Genomic DNA, 22,294 nt, shown 5'->3' with positions numbered 1-22,294 from the left:
CTCTCTCTCTCTCTCTTTCTTTCCCTTCCTTCCTTCCTTCCTTCCTTCCTTCCTTCCTTCCTTCCTTCCTTCCTTCCTTCCTTTCTTTCTTTCCTTCTCTCTTCTCTTTCTTGTTTCTTCTCTCTCTCTCTCTTTCTTTCTTTCTTGAGACAGAGTTTCGCTCTTGTTGCCCAGGCTGAAGTGCAGTGGCGCGCTCTCCGCTCACTGCAACTTCTGCCTCCCGGGTTCAGGTGATTCTCATGCCTCAGCCTCCCAAGTAACTGGGATTACAGGCGTGCACCACCATGCTCAGCTAATTTTTGTATTTTTAGTAGAGACAGGGTTTCACCATGTTGGATAGGCTGGTCTCAAACTCGTAACCTCAGGTGATCCGCCCACCTCAGCCTCCCAAAGTGCTGGGATTACAGGCGTGAGCCACCACACCCAGCCAATTTGTCTGGTTTCTTAAATGAAGGGTTGGACTAGATAAGACTTGAATGGCCCCTGGGCTTATTTCTTTCTGCATAGGACTGTCCTTGAAAGACGGTAGCAGGGCACAGCCTCCTTTGTCTCCTCTGGGCCCCCTGTGGTCAGCCTCCTGGGGTCACACTCCCCCCAGGTTGTCGCTCCCAATGGAAGGTATCTTTGCTTTGGAGATGGGGAGTTTCTTCCCAGAATAGGTAACAGACTATTGAGGGAACAGAGTTACTCTGCAAAAATAACCACCATATTCTGAACATCTATTCTATTGTGTGTCCAGCTCTGTGCCAGGCATTTATCGTATTGCTCAGGCTCACAACAGCCTTTGCAGGGGAGGTTTCCTCCAGTCTACAGGTGAACAAATGGAAACTCAGCGTGGTTAGGTAACCTTCGGTCTTAGGAAAGGTTACCTGTGTCTCTCTCCACCTTCCTCCCCAAACAAAGGTACATTGTCTACAGCGGCACTTTTCCAAAGGAATAAAAGACAAAGTTACTGAATCTGAGAGAGCAATGTCCTGGGTCTCAGCTCCTCTGAAGTCCCAGCTGGTGTGACTTCCCCTCCACAGTGGTTTTTGTGAAGCTGACTAAAGGTCAGAGATCTGGCCAGATGCCTCCCAGGGAGCCCTCAGTCCTTGCTTTCTGGGATTCTAGGATTTCAGCCCAGTATATAATTCCAGCAAAGAATCACTCTCTGCTTTATTAAACTTGTCTGCACTTAGGCAAAGTGGACTGTTTATCCTCTGCAGGGTTTTTCTTTAAAGGTGGAACGGGGGGTGAGTGAGCATGTGCAGAAATCCATCACCTTGCTTTCCAGTTTCCAGGCAACCGTGCAGGATTACAACAAGTCACATGATAGCGCTGCTGCCAGGGAGAAGAGGAAAATGGAAAATGTGCTATCTTGAGAAAGGGGCTGGTATAAGCATAGGACTTTGGATTCTCCTCTAGAAATATTATCAACAAGTAGTCAGAGACTCAGAGGCTACAGAGAGGCCTTTCCAGCGCTTGGCCTGGCCTCCTGCTGGAAGGGAACTGTCCCACCAGATATAAAGCTGCAGGAAACGGGACAGGCCACAGGTGATGGTGGAAGGAGTCATTGCCCTAAGGCAACCCCAGCACCTGTTCTGGAAACCATGCTCTCAGAGGAGTTGTTTTTCTATTTATTTTAATTTATTTTTTATTTTTTTATTTTTTGAGACAGAGTTTGCTCGTTGCCCAGGCTGGAGTGCAATGGCATGATCTCGGCTCACCACAACCTCCGTCTCCTGGGTTCAAACGATTCTCCTGCCTCAGCCTCTCAAGTAGCTGGGATTACAGGCATGTGCCACCACGCCTGGCTAATTTTGTATTTTTAGTAGAGACTGAGTTTCTCCATGTTGGTCAGGTTGGTCTCGAACTCCTGACCTCAGGTGATCCGCCTGCCTTGGCCTCCCAAAGTGCTGGGATTACAGGTGTGAGCCACCGTGCCCGGCCCTCAGAGGCGTTACTACTGACTGAGAAGATCCAAACCAAACCGGGCCTTGCTCCTGGGTCCCCAGTCCCAGTCCCCTCTTGTCGCGGTCGCAGCCGTGGGATAACAAGGTAGTCCTTTGGTTAAAGTTGAGCCTACAGTGATTAGGACTGGTTGGGGGAGGCAGTGACGGTCAGTGGTGACAACTGGGAGGAGAGGAAAACCACCCATGAAGACCAAGTTTCCACTTCCTTTTTGAAAACCTCTTTTTTCTGAACATTGTTTATTTTGATTTTAGATGTTTTGATTTTTCTATCTCTCCCCCGCCCCCCACATTTTGTGTGTGTGTGTGTGTCTGTGTGTGTACCTTTACTGTTGTTTATATGGTAGACACTTCTATGGCAATCCATACCCCTCTGTCTACACTTCTGTTCCAGTAATAACACCCTCTGTGGCCTAAAGACTCCCTGGAACCCAGTGACAGTTTTACTCTTGGCACTCCTGGGGTGGCCAAAGTGGGTGGCTGTGTTCGTGGCCCTAGGCCAGCTCAGAGCTGGTGGCTAAGAGGGGCCATGGACCACTGACCCCCCAGAACACCAGCAGGCTGGGGCTTTTAGAGCCCACTGGTTTCCTCACACCAGCAGTTGTCCTAAGGCAAAGATGAGTCATCCGGCCACACTCTTTCCCTGGCCTTCCTGGCTGGCTTGACGGCCACATTTCAGAGCCGGTACTGCTGCCTTTATGCCAACCTGGCTGCCTGGGGTCGAGAGCCTGGAGGGGCAGACCATGGGCACTGAGAGGCAGGTTTTTGGTAGGAGCTGCCACCTGTCATGGCACCCATGAGCCAGAGTCCAGCAGCATGGCTCTAAGAGCTTTCTAGTCCCTTGTCACAGCCCTTTCGGCTGAGGGCAGGTGGCACACAGTCCTGCCGCCTGCCCCTTTCCAGCAGATAATGGGTAGTGGATCCTCCTCCTCTTTTTCTTTCTTTCCTTTTTTTTTTTTTTTTTTTTTTTTTTGAGATGGAATCTCGCTCTGTTGCCCAGGCTGACTGCAACCTTAACCTCCTGGGTTTAAACGATTCTCCTGCGTCAGCCTCCCAAGTAGCTGCGACTACAGACGCCCATTACCACGCCCGGCTAATTTTTGTATTTTTAGTAGGGACAGGGTTTCACTATGTTGGCCAGGCTAGTCTCGAATGCCTGACCTCAGGTGATCCGCCCACCTTGGCCTCCCAAAGTGCTGGGATTACAGCCACCATGCCCAGCCTCTTCCTTCTCTTTTTCTATGGATACCTAGATAGAGCCACAATTCTTGCATGTTTTAAAGTTCTGAAGGCCTAATGACAGCCATCTCGCATTTAAAAGGGCTTGTCATCCATTAAGTTGGAGAGTAAGAGCCTTGCACAGCTCTGAGGCCAGGACTCTGCCTTTCACTTCTTGGATCTCTTTGGTTCACACCTTTATGGGTTTTTGGTTTTTTGTTTGTTTTTGTTTTTGTTTTTTTTAATAGGGAGTCTTGCTTTGTCACCCAGCCTGCCCTGCAGTGGCGCCATCTTGGCTCACTGCAACCCCCCACCTCCTAGGTTCAAGTGATTATCCTGCCTCAGCCTCCCAAGTAGCTGGGATTACAGGCACGCGCCACCACACTCGGCTGATCTTTGTATTTTTAGTAGAGACGGGGTTTCACCATGTTGGCCGGGCTGGTCTCGAACTCCTGACCTCAGGTGATCCTCCAGCCTGGGCCCCCCAAAATGTTGGGATTACAGGTGTGAGCCACCATGCCCGGCCCTTTATGTGTTTTAAAAGGAAGAAAAGTTAATTATTTGCTCATAAGGGATCATTCTATAGCAGCAGATGAATAAATACATAATGCTCTGGGTTTGTGACATACTTTCTCATTTTAAGGGAGAAGGTTGTGTGTGCCTTATAAACGTTTTGGGGAAATGTGGGAGAAATTCAAAGGTGACAATGGGGTGAGGAGTTTTCGATGCATTAAAACGGCATGCCTTGTCGTTTGGAGTGGGAAAAAAGATATTCCATATCGGTTTAATATGTAACATATGGCAGAAGAGGGGACTTCGGAAGAGTAACGGGTATGCAGTTGTTTGGCAGAGATGGCCAACGTGTGCTGCTATTAGGGTCTTAAGGCCAGCAGGTTAGGAAGCTGGACTTAGGTCTTCAGGGCACTGAGGTATGCCTCCTAACTGGTGTTAGCACTCAGGCCTATACTGGCGGATTCACACCCCACCTTCACACATGTACAAACGCAATTCATCCACCAACTGCAGTCCTATATTTACCCGAACTCAGATAGATGCACGTGCACAATCGCGCACAGGCATGCACACGCCTCCAGCGGCTGGGCCCGAGTCCGCCCTATGACAGCGGGCCAGCCAACCCCAGGGCCAGAACTCCCTTTATAAAGTCCTCCAAGCCCAAATTCCCAGGGAAACTTGAATAGAAGTAGAAAAGTGTTTGATGATAGAAAAAAAAAATCTGCTTGCTTGCAGTTCTTGCGATGGCCATAATGCTACAAGAAACTGTTGCATTCCAGAGCGGGGGAGAGCGAGGGCAGGCAGGGGGTGGAGGCGGGAGCAAAGAGGCCGGAGAACTTGAAAGAAGAAATCAGAACTCGGGCTGAAAACGCCCTCCGGGCCGCGGGGGGTTGGCAGGGGGCGGACGAGAAGCCGGGGAAGGGTTAACGCGGGAGCGGAGCGTGCGGCGGGGGCGGACCGGGGCGGGGCGGGGCGGGAGCGGGGCGCTGTCCCTTTAAGGCGGGCGGCGCGGGCCGGCCGAGCGCGGCTGTGATTGGCGCGGCGGGATCACTGGCTCCGCGAGCCCGGCCCGGGGGAGTCGGCTGGAGCCGGCTGCGCTTTGATAAGGTCCTGGCAACTCAGTAACAGCCCGAGAGCCGGGAAATAAAAATAACCCCTCAGAGCGATGGATTTCGGGGCCGCCCGGCGGCCGAGGCGCCCGCCGAAGGCCCTGCTGTAAAAGGTGGGGGTGGAGGCTCGGCCCCAGCTGAGCCGCTTCAAAGAAAGCCCCCTCGGACAGGGGGCGAGGTCGCGCCGAGCCGCGGCGTGGGCGCTGGGGGCGGGAGGGGGCCCGGCCAGGCGGAGGCCGGCCCTAGAGGGGGTCGCGGGCGGGGCGGCCCTGAGGAGCAGCGGCGGGGCTGTGGGGGGCGGCCCGGGCCGCGGCCGGCGCGTACCTCCCTTTCAGGACCGTGCGCTCGGCTCGCGCCTTTGAAGTGCACAGTTAAATCCACAGCGCAGTTTTTGTTGGAAGCGCCCGGAGGACATTTGGTGCGCCGAGTGACTGCTGGAAACAGGACCTGCGTTGAAAGCCGGGCCGGGCGGGGGCCGCAGGGGCCGGGGACGGCCGCGGCGGGGGCGGAGGCCCGCTCGGATCTTTTGCATAAAAGGGGCGGCGGGGCGCGCCGCTCCCCCTCCCCGGCCGGTGGCTCTCGCTCTGATCCCGGGATTGTTGTTTCCCGCACCCCCTCCCCCGCCGCGCGACTCCCCATGTTCCCCGACGCCGCAGCCGGCCCGGGGGGGCCTGGGGCTGCCGCCGCGAGCCGAGCCGGGGGCCGGGGCCGGGCCCCTGCCAGGGGCGCCTGCGAGGTCTCGCCGCGGATCGCGCGCGGGGATCAATGGTGAGTGCCGAGGCCGAGGCAGCCGGGCGGCCCGCGCGCTTTGATGTGCGGGGCGGCCCTTTGAAGTTGGCAGGCCGGCTATTTTGGGGCGCGCTAGGGGCAGGCGCTGAGGGGAGCGGCGGACCCCAGCGCCCAGCCTTCCCGGGGGACTTGGCCGGGCAGCCCCGCGCGCCCTGCGCCGGAGCCCCCTCCCCAGCGCGGGGACCGGGTTGGCGGGGGGCCGGGAGAGGAGAGTTCTCCGAGTGGCTGCAGTGGCGGGGGCGGAGAGCGGGCAGATACCCCCCGGGGGTCGCGTCGCTGTCGCGGTTATGGATGTGAGTCCGGGTGTGAGTGCGCGCGGGAGTGCCTTTGAGAGGTGGGATGAAAGGGTAGCGGCGCCCCCCGCTTGCCCTCCCCCGCCCCCCGCCTCTTCTCCGCCCCGTCCTCTCCTCCTACTTCTCTCCCCCTCCCCTTCTCCCCTCCCTGCCGCGGGTCCGCGCTAAGGGGCCCACAGCGCTGGCGGAGGCTCAGTCTGCGCGCAGGACCGGCCCAAGTCCGGGGCGCCCGCGTCCCTTGCGTCCCTTCTCCCCGCCCGGGCCCCGCGCCCGTGGCCGCCCCGGCCCCTTTTGCGGAGAGGCAGAGACTCCGCGCGTCGCCATTTCTGTACTAGGCTGCTGCTTTCTGTGCTTTTTCTGCGGGCGCCTCTGCAAGCGGCGGCGCTGGGGACCGACCCCCCGCCCGGGCACGGGACGCTGCTGGCGCGTCCCGGGGCTCTGGCCTCGAGGTGTGCCCGCCGGGGCTCTGGAGGCCTTCGGTTGCATTTGGGCCGGGGGACCGGGCCGGAGGGGCTCGGAGGACATGAGAGCCCGGCCTCGGCGGCCTTCGTCTTCCAGGTAACGGGGCCGCCCCACCTCCCCGCCGCCCGGGTAGCGCGGTGCTAACGGCAGCCCCACTACTCCGTGGGCCGCGCCGCCCAGCCCCGCGGCTGGAAGCTTCGGTCGGGGTCAGCGTGCACCCATCCCAGACCCGGGGTCCCTGGCTCCTTGCCCGGGGTTGCACCCCGTCCCCCGGTCCGCCCCTACCCTTCCTAGTTTGATCCTTTCCGTGCTAGGAAAAGCAGCTTGTTTATTGGTTAGATAAGACTTTTTTCTTTTGGAAAAAAGACAGGCTTGAAATCAGTAGAGTTTGGGATTCTTGACACAGGCAGTAGTGGCGTGAGACGGCTGGTGATCCAGTTTTGTAGGTTTCGCGGCTCCGGGAGGTGGGTTGGGGGCACGGGGGCGACGGTTCCGAGTCCGAGGCTTCTCAGCTCTCTCTCAAAGTTTGAAGATCAAAGTTTCCACTGAGTGAGTTGGTTTCTGGTTTGGGGGAGGTCAGGGAAGACAGAGGTGTTGACTGAGCTGGATTCTTGGCGGGGGTAGGGGGCGCGCAGCGAACACTCACATCTGAGTTGGGGAGGGGGCGTTTGCGTGCTGAATCTGGGAGTCCGGGAGCCCAATCCGCCTATGCTGGGCGGGCTTCTCTCGGATGAGGATCTTCTGAATTTTTAAGGAGTGGGAAGAGGGAGCGCAGAGGGAGGGGGTGGGTGGGGAGAATGGGAACCAGATGCCGAGGAAGGGCACGTTTGGAGCTCGAGTTATCTGTGCAGAGCCGAGTGGGGAAAATTTACCGAAATTGGTTTCACCTGCACACAGCCTAGCGGCTGGGAGTGCGCCTTTTTGGAGTTGATGGTATCGGGGGAGGGGAAAGGAGGGGAAGCGAGGTGCGGGCTGAGCTGCCCTGCGTGCGCCCTGGCCGAGTGGGTTTTTGGAAGGTTGTGTCTTACACCTCCGGTGTCCCCCTGCCGCCCCCAGCACTTGCCCTCCTCTCACCTTCCCCGCCTCTCCCAACAGCTCCCTCCCACCCCCAACCCCGAAAAGTGTGCAGGGAGCTCAGATTTCGCCTTTGAAAAGCAGCGCCTGATACTTTAGATGAGCACCTCGCAGATAGCTGGGTTGCTTGATTTGAATTTGAGGAGTTGAAAAGCCTGTTTACTTTCTTGCTTTGATGTTGGGTAGATCTGGTTTTGATTAGATCAATACCCTTTTCTCTCTCCCCACCTCCCCCCTTCCTTTTCTTTCCAGAGAGGAGGCTCAGATGAGCCCCTGCTGACTTGAGAGAGACAGAGAGACCACGCCGATTGCTGAGAGGAACTGGAAGAGGAAGAAAAAAAATTCCCAAACTCTGTGGGAAGAGCTCCCTCACCATGAGTAGCGCTATGTTGGTGACTCGCCTCCCGGACCCCAGCAGCAGCTTCCGTGAGGATGCCCCGCGGCCCCCAGTGCCAGGGGAAGAAGGGGAGACCCCACCGTGTCAGCTAGGGGTGGGCAAGGGCCAGGTCACCAAACCTGTGCCTGTCTCTTCCAACACCAGGCGGAACGAAGACGGGTTGGGGGAGCCGGAGGGGCGGGCATCTCCAGATTCCCCTCTGACCCGGTGGACCAAGTCCTTACACTCCTTGTTGGGCGATCAAGACGGTGCTTACCTGTTCCGGACTTTCCTGGAGAGGGAGAAATGCGTGGATACCTTAGACTTCTGGTTTGCATGCAATGGCTTCAGGCAGATGAACCTGAAGGATGCCAAAACTTTACGAGTAGCCAAAGCGATCTACAAAAGGTACATTGAGAACAACAGCATTGTCTCCAAGCAGCTGAAGCCTGCCACCAAGACCTACATAAGAGATGGCATCAAGAAGCAGCAGATTGATTCCATCATGTTTGACCAGGCGCAGACCGAGATCCAGTCGGTGATGGAGGAAAATGCCTACCAGATGTTTTTGACTTCTGATATATACCTCGAATATGTGAGGAGTGGGGGAGAAAACACAGCTTACATGAGTAATGGGGGACTCGGGAGCCTAAAGGTCGTGTGTGGCTATCTCCCCACCTTGAATGAAGAAGAGGAGTGGACTTGTGCCGACTTCAAGTGCAAACTTTCGCCAACTGTGGTTGGCTTGTCCAGCAAAACTCTGAGGGCGACGGCGAGTGTGAGGTCCACGGAAACTGTTGACAGTGGATACAGGTGAGACTTGGACGAGGGTGGGTGGGCTGATGCTGTGGACTTTGCAGATGTTTTAGGTATGGTGGATGGATGGATGGGTGTGCTGCAGAGACTGACAGGTCTGTTGAGAGTTAGGACTGCTGGCCATGAACTCTTTTTGATCTTGCTTTTTGTTGTTTAAAGAGGGGGAAAGTGATGAACATACGGCTAAATACCTGCAGTCTTCCAGTGCTGACATCAAACAGTAGCAAGGAGTATTCACTAATGTGGGTTACTTATTATCCTGGGCCAGTGTCTCAGAAGCGGCTGAGAGAGAGAGAGAGAGAGAGAGGACAGCAGCTTTTGATGCCTCTGAGTCACCAGATCCACTAAGCACTGGTTTTGGAAGGGGTCACTTCACCACTAATCAGTAGGGGGTGGAATTAATGTGGGTAGGGAGGCAGCTGGGTTGTGGTGGAGGCACAGGAAATAATGTGTGCACCCATTGAGGGGTAAGTGGGATTTTTTTTTTTTTTGAACTTTTCTGTTAAGATAAGAGCCAGCAATTGGCTTAACTGAGTTTGTGGTTCTCTTTGTAGAACTAGATATTTACCCAGCAAGAAAGGCCTCTAACTTGGGAAGGTCCTGTGACTTTCCCGAATGAAGGACCCTTAGCTTTAGAGCCTGCTGGCATATTAATCCAGGTTTTAAATGCTCATGAGTCCGAGGGTCAGACTTCAGTTGATTATTTTGTTAGTGCTGATGGAGAAGAGATCTTGGCCCGGGACTACTGGGGCCCTGGAGTACTTTCTCTTTGAGGCTTCAAAGACAAATAGTTCTTTGCAGAATGGCCAAGTCTTAAGATTCTTGACCTTTGGAGGCAACTTCAGACCTCTTGTTAGAATGAGTTTTTCTGTTTTCTCCCCTCCTCCCGACTTCCAGATATCCGAAAAGAGAATGAGCCTCTCAATTCTGGGGTGTGGTTCATGACAGGCAGGGAATGGGGCTGCACTTGACTGCTCTCTGAATGGTGTGTCTTGCTGCCTGTGTGGATTTCTCTGTGTGTTAGGGGCCCAGGATGCGATCTGATAGCTGCCTCTGGATTTCCCTTTCTCTGTAGGGTGTGGTCTCTAGTGCTCAGCAGCAGGAAGAGAGGTGGGCACCAGATGGTTGATCCTGAGCCTCTCGGGGGGCCAGGTCTGAGCCTAGCGGGCCATGATTTTAGGGGTGGCGGAGAGAGTTGACTGTTGGCGAGGAGGGGAAGGGCTTGTTCTCCAACCACCAGGGGGCGCGCTTGTGGCTTGGGAACGAGTTTTACTCAGACATCTGGTCTGCACCTAAGTGGAACCAGGTTGACTTTTGCAAGGAAGCACAGGTTCCAGGGAGGTGTTTCAGCGTCTTTATGCTTATGGAGTCAGGTTGTCTGGGAGGAAGACCCTGGGTCTGGCCTCTGCAGTGGGTCAGTCGCTGGGCACCTGCTATGCCTGCCGGCACCATTATGAAAACATTTGGGTAAGCCTCTGGCGCTGGCCTCCTTGCCCTCTAGTCTGGCAGCCAGAGCTGAGACTACGTAAGGGCCCTGGCAAAGGCTCCTTCTCCAGGGGCCTCCTGACTGGGGCTTCTGTGTCTCCCACTGTCGGGACCGGAGTGTCACCTTTGTAAATAGCAGTATGTGGTTTTGGATGTTCTCCCCAGGCAGGGCTCTGCTGTGAACCCTCCCCTTTGTGGGTGGGCAATTGAGACCCAGCCTGGGCTTGCCTCATCTGGGATATTACCAGGATTCGACTCCTGAAGCTTTTGAGATCCAGAAGGCAGGGGCAGAAGCTCCTGTTTTCCAGGGCTGCCTTCTTGGCTGTGAACTGTGGACATCATTGATAAAGAGGTGACAGCTTGTCATTGACCTGAGAGTTTCCATACTAGATTCATGTGTGCTTCCTCCCACTGTTGAGTTGAAATGAAGCATCTTCATGGACTCTCTGAAGCTCATGTGTCTTAACTGGGCATATTTAAAGAGAATTTGAGACATAGCCAGATGATCTAACATCATTTTAACGTGCAAGACATTCGAGTGTGTGCACAGTATATCAAAAGGTCTGCTGAGTTATTCCAAGGCTTGCGTTCCAGCCCGGTCCACCACTTACTACCTGGGTGTTGAAGCCTTTCTGAACCGCATGTGTCCATCTGTAAAATGGGTGGGCACCATTCCTTCTGTCTGTGTCATAGGATTGTTATTAGGACCAAAATAATAAACATGAAAGCCTTTGGTAGAGACAAACGTTTTGAACAGCCGCAAAGTGTTATAATTAGTATAATTAGTAATGATAATGTCAAAAGGGCAACCAGGTTGGGATGTCACTTTTAAAGGGTGACTCTTGGCTTAGCCCATTTTCCATTGTAAGGTTTTAGAATGGCCCCCTGTCCCCCATGCCTCAACTTTCTTGTTGAACTGAAGTCTGGTTTTCCAGCTAGTTCTTGGAATGTAGAGATCCCCATGTAAGATTTAAGGGCCCCCCTTCCCTCCCTCGCACACTCACTCATTCTGCAGAGTACCTGGCATCTGGGATGGGCTTAATAAGTTAGTAAAATGAATGAAACAGAAACGTCAGTCCTGCTCAGGAGGGTCTTGCTTCATCAGCTGCTGAGGAGCGGTCTTGGCAGCTGGATGCCCAAAGCACTGGCCAGGCTTGCAAGCCCTGTGTTTACCTTGGGCACTCAAAGGAGCCTCATTTTTAACGACTTGTTTGTGTCCTTACTGATTTGGTGTCAGGTTTAATATAAATAGTTGGGGCGGAAGAGCAGGAATTATCCTCAGAGGGCAGGACTCTGGTCTGAGTGGTTGAGGGGGTTGCCTGGGCTTTTGAGGATGGCTATAAATAACCTAGAGCAAAAGCAACTTGTTGGTAGCAGCACGTGTAAAACCCCGGCACACAGACACACGCAGTGTTGAGGTGTGTGCGAAGGGGGGTTGTGGAATTAGGCACTGGGCCCAGCATTTATTTTAGGGAGGAGAATACGGTGCTGGGTGCACAGAGCCCTCCCTGTGTCCTCGCCTTTCTGCACGGGCCCTTGTGTGTCCTGCCCAAGGTGGGGCTCATCTGCCTCCCGTTGGGCCCTCTGCTCTGGCCTCCGTTAAAAGAAGTCGGGCCCAGCAGATGGCCCTCTGCTGGCTCCGAGTGCTGCTTCCAGTTCTCTGAAAGGACTCGCTGATGAGGCCCGTTTTTGTGCGGAGCCATTGGAATCAAGCTTGGCTTCAATTATCAAAGAAAATGATGCCATAGGAAAGATATGCTGGAAGCAGTAGTCCGCAATTAGAGGATGGAAGCTCTGGTGAGGGCAGTTTGCTAAGATCCACTTGTAAAAGTTTGCCTGTTTTCAAAAGGCCCCGTTGCCCAGTGCTGTTGGAGTCCTGGCCCCTTGCCGAGTGTCCCTTGATCTTGCCTTAGAAAACGCTTGTTGAAGAGGGTATTGCCTTTTGGGCAGTGACCTTGTGAGTAAATTTTCAGAGGGCTCTTGGAAAGCCCTGAACGCACAGACTTAGAAGCCTATACTTTTGAAGTTGCATTGTTTTGAGAAGGGAACGTGAGGGAGGAGGAGGAAGAGGAAGAGGAGGAGAAGGAGGACCTCTTATGCTCAGTTCTATCGGGTCAGTTCTGTGTTCCCTATGTGGAGGCTCCCCTCTGGTATATGGGGCAGGGCAGGGCCACAGCATCTCATTAAGAGGAGATAAGAACAGAATAGGGGAAAACAGAAAGCAGCCGGCACCTCCTTTCCCTGAAGGTTCCAGGGGTTTCTGCCACCTGCAGGCTGAAAACCCCTTGCTTACTTGAGGTTGCAGACCAGGTCTGTGGATGTGAGGCTGTTGCAAAATCTGCACCATAGGCCTCTACTCTGTGTAGGAATTTAAAATCCTCGCAGCAACTGGAAGCACAACAGTCCTGAAGAAATAAAGCATCTGGGTACAATTACCGTAGCGTGGTTAAGTTTCTTCCCCTACCTTTTTTTTTTTTTTTTAAAGTAATCACAAGAAAACAGCCCCACTCCGTTTTCTTAAAATTATGTGGCACTTTTGACAAAGGTCTGAGTTCTGAAAAACTGAGTCTCTGCCTCTCCCCACAACCCTGCCTCCTTTCTCTGCCCCGTCTTGTTATGATTGTAGGAAAATCCAAGTACTTTATTGCAGTCAACTGAGTTAAGAGCAGTATATTCCATTTTTAATTACTGGTCACACAGTAGTCCTCTATTTTGGAAGTGAAGGGAGACAAGTTTATTTTGGGATTCATGTGTTAAACGAGTGCAAAGCTGTGTGAGCACACATAGGGTTTGAGTTAGGTGTCTTTTTTGCTGGGAGGAAGGAATTTTCTATTGAGTCATTTTCTCCCCACAGAGGCTGAAGTATAGCTCTTATACTGGAGACATGGTTGATGTGTTAATACCACCAAGATAGCAGGACTGAAGGCATGGAAGAAAGAGTGTTTGAATGCTATTTAAGGCTGTTTTGGCTTTTTCGGTGCTGCACCATGCCTGTTAAACTAAAAAACTTTTCCAGCAACCCATCTGATGGTCGTAGGTCCTTTAAGGATAGTCAACAAGGTTTTGAGTCCCTGCCACGTGCCACTCGCTACTTTCAGCATCGGAGATTCGTGTGAGGACAGGGCTGTCCCTCATGGAGCTTACAGTCTGGTTTCACAGGACAGGTGTTCAACGTGGTAACACCAGTGCCCAATCATTATAAATCATGATAAAGATGATGAAGGAAATTAGGGTATTTGAGAAAATAGGAGCTCTCTGGTTTTGTTTTTGTGTGTGTTTTTTGTTTTTTGTTTTTTTTTTGAGACGGAGTCTCGCTCTGTTGCCCAGGCTGGAGTACAGTGGCACGATCTCGGCTCACTGCAAGCTCCACCTCCTGGGTTCATGACATTCTCCTGCCTCAGCCTCCCGAGTAGCTGGGACTACAGGCGCCTGCCACCTCGCCCGGCTAGTTTTTTTGTATTTTTAATAGAGATGGGGTTTCACCATGTTAGCCAGGATGGTCTCGACCTCCTGACCTCGTGATCCACCCACCTCGGCCTCCCAAAGTGCTGGGATTACAGGCTTGAGCCACCGTGCCCGGCCTGTTTTTTTGTTTTTTTTTTTTGAGATGGAGTTTCACTCTTGTTGCCTAGGCTGGAGTGCAATGGGGTGATCTCTGCTCACCACAACCTCCGCCTCCCAGGTTCAAGCGATTCTCCTGCCTCAGCCTCCCAAGTAGCTGGGATTAGAGGCATGTGCCACCACACCCGGCTAATTTTGTATTTTTAGTAGAGACGGGGTTTCTCCATGTTGGTCAGGCTGGTCTCGAACTCCTGACCTCAGGTGATCCACCCATCTTGGCCTCCCGAAGTGCTGGGATTATAGGCATGGGCCACCACGCCCGGCTGGAGCTCTCTGTTTTTGTTGGCGCTTGGTTTTTTTTTTTTTTTTGGAATTTTCCTGTGATTTTCCCCAAATTACTGTGCCTTTGTTGGTTCATTTGGAGACCTAAGAACTTGACGCAGAGGGCCAAGATCCAACTGCCTGCTCTTCAGGTGGGTGCCCACGTCTGGAGAGGTTGTGACTCAGCCCAGCAGTGAGCACTGCAGCCAAGTAGGCAGCCGTGCCCAGCCTCTGACTTCTGATCCCTACTGAGAGTTTACAGAATGGCCTCATCACTGGATTCCTAACCAGAGGAAAAAGCCCCAAGGAAGTCATCTTGTGCATCCTGCTTTGAGGCCTCACTTACACACCCAGATGGCCGGGCACTTTGGCCTGTTTTAAAGACTTGGGTGATTTCACAGCCTGTCCCCACCTACTTTATGGATTTCCTCTGACCATTTAGAAGTATTTTTTTCCTTCTAACTTTTGAAGCCCATTTCCCCTTGTTCTTCCTTTAGTGGGGATGCTGAACAGAGAGCCCTCCTTCTCAACTATGAGGCCTTTTTCACTGAATCAACCTTCTCTTCTCCAGAAGAATGAACTGTTCTTTTCACCCTCACCACTCCTCTCTGCCCTTGGTGTTGGGGAATTCCGGATTGAGGACACATGGACCTGGAGGAAGGCCTGGAAGATCTTACCATTCTCATTTAATCTTCACCAAAAAGTCCTAGGATGTCGTGAGACTTCCTGCCCTCTACAGATACGAGAACAGGGTCAGAGTGTCCACGTGACAGTCACAAGTCACTTGGTCAGAAGTGTTGAGGGGTTCATGTGCAGCGCTGCTGGTCTGCACCTTCTGGTCAGTTCTTTGCCTACAGCATATTTCTAAGATCTGACTTGATGCAGTTGGACAGGATCAAGGGTACAGCTGTGGTCCAACTCCTCTGGCCAAGTCTGACAAGGCCTTTGGCCCACGTCGTGCTCAGTTCCCTCCTTGGGTGTTTGTGATGATTACGGGGGTCCCTTCTGGCTTAAAAAGTTTATGGCCCTGTAACTTTTTGTGTTTGTTTGGTGACTCCACCTAGCGCAAACTCCTTAAAGGCAGGGACTGCCTCTCCCACCTTTTCCGCCCCACCATCCCCTGCTGAGACAGACCCTCACACCAAATTGTGGCGGTGGCTTCCCCCAGGGCTCCCTGCCTGCACCCGCTCCTCCTTTCAGTCCAGCCTGGTAAAAGACCTTGGATCCTATGTGCTTTCTCCCTGCCAGTCCCCTGGCACCCCTGCTGTCCCCGGCCCCTCCCCATCCAGTTAAGACAGGACTCTTGACTTCGCACTGAAGATCTACTTCCATGTCTTTGCCAGGCCTTCTTAGCCTGGCTAATTAGACCCCTCTCTCTCCCTAGTCTAGGGAGAGATTTTCACTGCCTTTCCCTTTACCTAGTCCTGGGTGTCATCTCCTCAATTCCTGCTCATCTATGAGTCCCATCTATCCCAGGGAGTCCCATTAGTCCCATCTGTCCCAGGGAGCCATCCCCAGCCGTCCCTCCTAAAAACATTCTATCCATCATCTGGGTTACCTATACTAAGCCACTTCTTTCCTGCCCTTTATTCTATGAGAACCTGGAAACATGTTGAGTCTAGTCTTTGTATTGGAGGCAGTCTGATTGAAAGCCAGGTGACTCAATCCATGCCCACCGGTTCCAGCTGTGTGATCTGGGCAGGCTGCTGGAATTCTGGACTCCAAGGGCCTCATCTGTAGAGTGGGCACAGTCCAGTGCTCCTTCTCCCCTCCTCGTGGGCCTGTAATAACACTGAGTGTACCTCCCTCATGACACCCCCACAGTATGCTGACATGCCCCCACCAGGCCCTGGGTGCCAGGAGACCAGAGTTCAGCACGTAGCAAGTGAGTAGGTGCTTGGTGAACATGTGCAGACAGCTGACTGTCACCTTTCTGGGTCCTTTTCATTTGCCAACCCCATGGCCATCTTTACAGACCAGCTGCTGTGGACTCATAGAATATTTTCTCTTTTCTGAGCCTTTCTTTTCTCCCTCACTTGATTTCTTTGTTGCTGGCATAGACTTGGTGGGACCAGTGGAGGATGCCAGGGTCTTTGTGAACAGGCCTCCTGCGACTTCAGGCCTTAACGTGGTCCCTTACTGCAGCCTGCCGACCTATCTGCCCCTCCCCCCTACTTAAGCCCCTCACTGGTGACACAAGAGGAATGCAGCCCAGCAGGAGACATGCACACTGGTTGTTCTGGAAGGAGATCAAGAGGGTGAAATGAGGAGCCAGAGGCCATTGAAACAAAAGGGCTGGAGACACCGGAGGAGGGGCCTGGGCCTTCCTTTGAAACAGCTGTGTTGCTCATTTCACTCCTGCTGCACTAGCCAGCCCTGGGGAGAGGAAGCCCGGGATGGGGGAAGGGGCATGGCAACGGCTCATGGCAGAGCTCGCAGGTGGGATTGGAGTCCTGAACGTTGTCTTGAACTTTGCTGTCCCATCTGTCCAGCTCACCGTGGGCCCAGGGTCAAAGTGAGAAGACCACACTGGCCTCTAGCTGTTTGCATCTCTGGACTGGGCTAACAGACCCCAGACAAGGAGTTTGGATACTTAAGATGTCTTGGGGCCCTGAAATTGTATTCTTTGGTGCAGGATTGGATAGGGAGGTGGAGCGGAGAAAGATATTCCATCTCCACTGACTTGTTCCCCTGCTCCATTCCATGGCCTCCTCTCCTAAAGCAGAGTCCAGTTCCTTCCTCTCTCTAAGTGCATTTAGAACTTCACAGGATCCCCTGGGCTGCCTCTGGAATACCCTCTGCCCTGGCAGACCCACCACTGGGGACAGAGGAACCAGCTTGCTTTCTCCCCAGGGTGATGAGCTGGTGGCTCAGGAGGCCTCCCTTTTGTGGCCTCTGCTTTCTGCCCAGGTGAGCAGCTAGACCCGGGCAGCAGGTTGGCGTTGAGCAGATTGTGGGATGGTGCGCTGGATTGTCCTGGGGTCACTTGATTACCTGGGTTTCTGGTGAGGGTCAGTGACTGAACCACTGTTGTACTTTGCCCATAGGTCCTTCAAGAGGAGCGATCCTGTTAATCCTTATCATGTAGGTTCCGGCTATGTCTTTGCACCAGCCACCAGTGCCAACGACAGTGAGATATCCAGCGATGCGCTGACGGATGATTCTATGTCCATGACGGACAGCAGTGTGTGAGTATCCTGGCCACCCTTCCGTGGGCTTGCTTGGGAATGGAAACCACCTGGGCACTTAGCCAGAATCGTCTGTCATCCTCACCTGGCTTTGCAGACCCCACCTGTGCGTGTATGGACATCGGTTTGGTGGGAGGGGAGTATGACAAGGGTATGGTGCTGGTTAAGGAGGATGACATGGCCATCTGGGTAGGGTAAAGCTTAGAGCTTTGAAAGTTGGGAGGATATTGTAACAGAAGAAAACTAAAGGACAGTAGAAGATTAGGATGAATGAATATTTATAGATTTCTTGAGTTTAAAAAACCTTCTTCTGGTTGTCATCTGGTTGTCCCCGTGGGAACAGTTGCTTGGCTGGTCCAGAAACCCAGGTATCCTGTCTGCAGAACCAACAGCTGGGAGACAAGGTGGCATTAGAAGGGTCTGTGTTTAGGTATTCATTGTTTTTGGAGGAAAAGGCATTGCAAGTGGGGGTGAGAAAGCCAGAAATCTCTAAAGAGCCACAGCGTGTAACATTCTGCACTGTTATGTTTTTAAATGGACATCGTTTATTCAGTAAGTGTGTGTGGAGTGTTAGATACTGAGGACCCTAAGTAGGGACTGTCTCCAAAGTCGTGTCTGATCTTGGAACTTTGGCAGACAGCCTTTGATTTTTGAAAGTCACCCAAGATATTGGCTGGTCTGATGAGGTCAGAAGGCCCTTAGTCAAGGTAACGTTTTGAATTTTAGGTCATCTGAAGTCAAGTCATGGCAATCTCTGTGGATGGACAGCAGTGATCCTCAGTGAGTCTCATGAGGAGGGATGTGTAGCTGTGGCCTGGGTATCCCCGTCTGCTGCCATCCTTTGAGGTTTTGGTTCAGGAGACCCAGAGTGGAGCCTGGGGATGGGGGGGATGGCTGAAATTTCCCAAAGGTTTCGCACCCAACACCCGGTTGAGACTCATTGTTCCAGAAATGGTCTTTGAAAGCTTTTCAATGTTTTGGAGTCAGAATTTCGCCTGCTAAGGGAACAATTTTGAAAGGCAAACCCATTGAACCGTGTAAGTTCTGGCACACTTATTTAGAGTTTGTTCCTTTTAGCTTCCTAAAACTGGACCATCTATTCTTCCAGTTTGTTTGAAACTATCTGGTTTTCATTGGCCAATGTCCTGTTGCCTGGCCTGTGGGTGGCATGGGACCAATTGGAGGGAAAGTTGATGAGGTGAGTTTGGGAACCTACTATTTATTTTGCTGGTGTCTTTTATTGTGTTACCTCAAATTCCCTTGTTAGTAAAGGGAGAGAGATCCTTAAGGTGCAAGGTTCAATTTTAATAAAAACAGCATTTTGGCATTAATACACATCTTCCATCCAATATGGAAACAGGAAAGTACACACCTTTCATCCAGTATGGAGATATGAGAAGTTTCACAGAAGTCAGTTTTCCATGTTGACCGAACTTTCAGTATCCATACTTGAAAAAATTATGCTTTGATAATTTTTTGGTGGACATATTTCTTAGAATACATTTGCTCTGTCATTATTGAATAGTATTAGACAGGGCATAATTTATCTCTCAGTTATCCAAATAATATCAAGATCTGTTTGTGTACTTTGTTATAGTGGTTCTCTCATAGTCAATGAGGGTGCGTAGGGTTATCTGACCCTTTCCCCTTTGAAAAGTTTTTCTTTTCTCTTTTCATTCTCCCTGCTGTGATATTTTGCTGTCTGTGTGCTTGCTTCTAGCAAGCATTCCTCCTGTAGCGTATATTAATTTGTGCATTGTGTGGGAATCTTAGCATTATGTGTAAAATAAGAGTAAGTTGAAATTGATTGAAGGCATTGAGTGAATCTTCTAAGTCAAATGCAGTTTACGTAAGATGATAAGACTTCTGTTTGGTTTTCTTAGAGACTATTTTTGGCTTGCTTCCTGGTCCTTGGCTGCATGTCAGTCCCCATCATTGAGGTGTTATTCTGGGTTCATGATGAGATAATTTGGGTGTAGTCCCATACTTATTTCTGTTTGATCCTAGCAAGACCCAATCAGAAAGGTAGGCAGGCAGATACCTGGGATTTTACAGATGAGGAAATAAGGTCTGGTGCTTCCACAGCCGTGCACCTCTGAGACAGACCTCAGGTCCAGGCCACACACAGGCCCTGCACTTTGCCCGCTCTGCCCTTCCCCCAGGCACGAGCATTCTCAACATGAGATCTGTGAATAGGACCAGTTGGTCATGAGACCTTTGAGCCACTTTGGGTTTCTTTTATTTATATTTCTTAGTAATCAAGACTACTTTTTAGGAAGACTCGTTCAGGGAGGGGTAGAAGGGAGCAGGTTCTAAGTTCTCCCCTGCAGCCTCCCCATTTACTTCCTCTTCTTTTATCCTCTTCCCAGAAGAAAAACTTTCTTTTATTTAGAGGTGACTTTACAACTCTCACCCTTCTCCCTTTAGCTGAAGCACTTTGGATTCCAAGCATGGGGGAGCCACTTTTCAGGGATCAGAAAGGTTACCTTTGCCAGTCCCTATTCTAGGTGGCAAGGGTTAGTGTGTAGGTCAGTGAGGCCCACTTTGATACAGAGACAGAAGGGCAAGTCCCTCACATAGCAGCTTTCTCTTTGGGGGCATAGTAGATACCTTTAGGTCCCTGGTGGCAGAACCTGTTAGTGTTAATAAGCCTATCCTGTGGCAAAGCTGCCTTGGATGGATAATGAGTAAACCAGTAAGCCAGGAGGAAGTGCCTGCAAGGCCTGGAGACCCGTGGGCTCATGGTGTTGGCTCTGTTCGTCCTGGTGGTGTTGCGTGGCTCTGTGCTCTCTGCTAACCAAGTGCGCAGGTTATCAGATTAACTGTCACAGTTGTGCCCACCTGGGCATTTATACTAATTGGGAGTGCATTTGGCATCCATGTGGGATCACTGTCTCTTGGGCATTGTCTCACGCTGCCTCTAGTGGGGCTCACTAGAAAACATCAGAAGGGTCTCCAGACTTGTTGGCGCTGACTCAAGCTGCCATTGGGTGCCAGGCATGGGGGTCTCTGGGGCCCTCCCCACTCTGCTACAAGCAGACTTGGCGATGCAACGTGTTCTCTGGCCGACTGGCCCTGGGTGTGTGTGATCCTGCCCAGTGCTGGGCGGTCACCCGGGATTCCCAGGGCTGGGATCAGACCCCCTCTTCAGAGCTCTGCCAATTGTGGGCCTCGTGCAGATGAGAGCGCCGGGCGAGAAATAAAGTGTGTGGGGGATGAAAAGCTGAACTGAATCGCTTTCAGCCCATTGTTCATCCCGGGAAGCTTAGAGGGGATAAGAGGGTAGCAGGCCCCTTTGAAATTTCCTTGAACAAGTGAATAGGAGCGCCCCATAAAGCATGAAAAGAGCCCTGGCTGTTTCTCCCCGTCACAATGGCCAGTGCGGGCTGTGAGGGGCTGGGGAGGGGGGCTGGCTGCCCTGCTGGGAGCTGGGGAGGGAACAGGGCTGGGGAGGGGGGAGGGGGAGAGAGGGGGTCACAGGCAGCCTTCAATAGACTCCAGAAGGTTGGAGTTCATTAGACACAAGCCCAGGAAAGCAATCGTCTCATTTGCGACAGAACCAATTAAGTCCCGGGGGCCTTTGCAAGAGGCCTGCGTAGAAGTTGGGGCAGTGCTGGCCTGCACTTGGTTATTCCAGGGAGCCACACGCCGGGGCCTGAGTGTGCAGAGCAGGCAGGGGCTTTAAAGAAATCATTGCCTTCTTCCAAAGCCTACTGCTGACTTCTGTTTTCCTGCTAAGTAAAAAGCCCTGTTAAAGATGGCTGGGGATTTGGGCCTCTGAGAAGGCTGTTTTATGAGCCTGTTACTCTGAAACCTGCATTCTCGGAAGAAATGGCTTAATTTTTTTTTCAAGACGGAGTCTCACTCTGTCGCCAGACTGGAGTGCAGTGGCACAACGTTGGCTCACTGGAACCCCTGCCTCCTGGGTTCAAGCGATTCTCCTGCCTCAGCTTCCCGAGTAGCTGGGACTACAGGCGTGCGCCACCACGCCCAGCTAATTTTTCTATTTTTAGTAGAGACGGGGCTTCACCATGTTGGCCAGGATGGTCTCCGTCTCTTGACCTCCTGATCCGCCCGCCTCAGCCTCTCAAAGTGGTGGGATCACAGGCGTGAGCCACCGCGACCTGTCAAAAAAGTTTTTTAACTTTAACTGCCAGACTCCCACCAAAATTCTTGCAGCACTGGAGGCAGAAGGCTTGTGGGGCCATTCCAGGGCATCAGGCTTAGAAAGATGGAGTGAAGGGGCAGAAAACATCAGAAGCAGCAGACTCTTTGCCGCCCAAGTGTAGCCATGGTTAGAGGTTGCCAGGAAGCATGAAAGCTAAGTCAGTGGCGTGGAGGCCTTTGTCCCTTTCTGCTAGGAGCTGCTCTTATAATCAGGATCAACATACGTTTGTATGTTGCTTTAGCTCTGAGTGTCCCCAAATCAGCACAAGATGATTTTTTGGTGTTCCACACAGGGAATGTCGTGAGTTATTTATTTGTATTTCTTTATATCTTCTTTATGGGGGTTTACTTTGGACACCAGGAAATGCATCTGAGTGAACTTCAGATATTAACCTTTTCCTACAAACCAGGCTTTTGATGTTGGCTGTGATCAGAGGCTGCCTTCAGAGTGGTTGCCAAATGAAGATGCGAGTGGACGCATGTGTTCATGAGTCTGCTATTTCAAAGTCGCCAGAAAATGACATTCAGGGTAGGTCGGGCATGGTGAAGTCAAAAGGCTAAGCTAATTGGCTCGACTCAAATGGCAGCTAAGTGGAGTCCACACTTCAAAACCGTGCTCCCCAGAAACAGCTGGGCCTAGCAGCAGGCTCGTTAACTAAAATGTTTATAATTAAAGGAGACGGTATAGGGACCGAAACTCTGGTGCTCTCCAGCCCACAGGCTTGAGCAGCCAGGAAACTGATCATAGACTTTTAGAGCTTGAATACAAGAAGAGAGGCCCCCTTTTGGAATGAGGGGCTGTTTTGGAAGAAGATTCTTGGCTGAAGGGAATTAAAGCCACATTTCCTTGAAGGCGTCTGTTAGCATTTCTGAGCCTCTATGGGCTGACATCTTCCTTTTCTGCTCTGGTTACAAGTTGCCTTTCCAGCAGTTTAGTCCTTCACCTGCCCTGGGTAATGGAGTGTGTGTGGTG

General features: G+C 52.2%; 1 protein-coding gene across 6 annotated transcripts in view; it reads left to right on the top strand.

Annotated features, from left to right (window-relative positions):
- The first annotated feature begins 4,703 nt into the window (after positions 1–4,703).
- AXIN2 (axin 2) overlaps positions 4,704–22,294 on the top strand; it is a 33,520-nt gene continuing 15,929 nt past the window's right edge. For 3 of the 6 annotated variants that reach the window (XM_009191042.2, XM_003913314.4, XM_009191044.2), the window contains exons 1-3: positions 4,704–4,902; positions 7,660–8,596; positions 17,014–17,154. In XM_009191042.2, the coding sequence (XP_009189306.2) occupies positions 7,782–8,596; positions 17,014–17,154 (956 nt within the window). In that variant the 5' untranslated portion in view covers positions 4,704–4,902; positions 7,660–7,781. Of the gene's footprint in view, positions 4,903–5,142; positions 5,558–6,056; positions 6,430–6,461; positions 6,883–7,659; positions 8,597–17,013; positions 17,155–22,294 lie in introns of those variants that run through there. The other 3 variants (XM_017950883.2, XM_017950884.2, XM_017950885.3) reach the window with 3 other exon arrangements.

The sequence above is a fragment of the Papio anubis genome, chromosome 17 (genome assembly GCF_008728515.1).
Source record: "Papio anubis isolate 15944 chromosome 17, Panubis1.0, whole genome shotgun sequence".
In the NCBI taxonomy this organism is placed as follows: Eukaryota; Metazoa; Chordata; class Mammalia; order Primates; family Cercopithecidae; genus Papio; species Papio anubis.
Note: the sequence above shows the minus strand (reverse complement) of the source record. Positions and strands in the feature narration are given on the sequence as shown.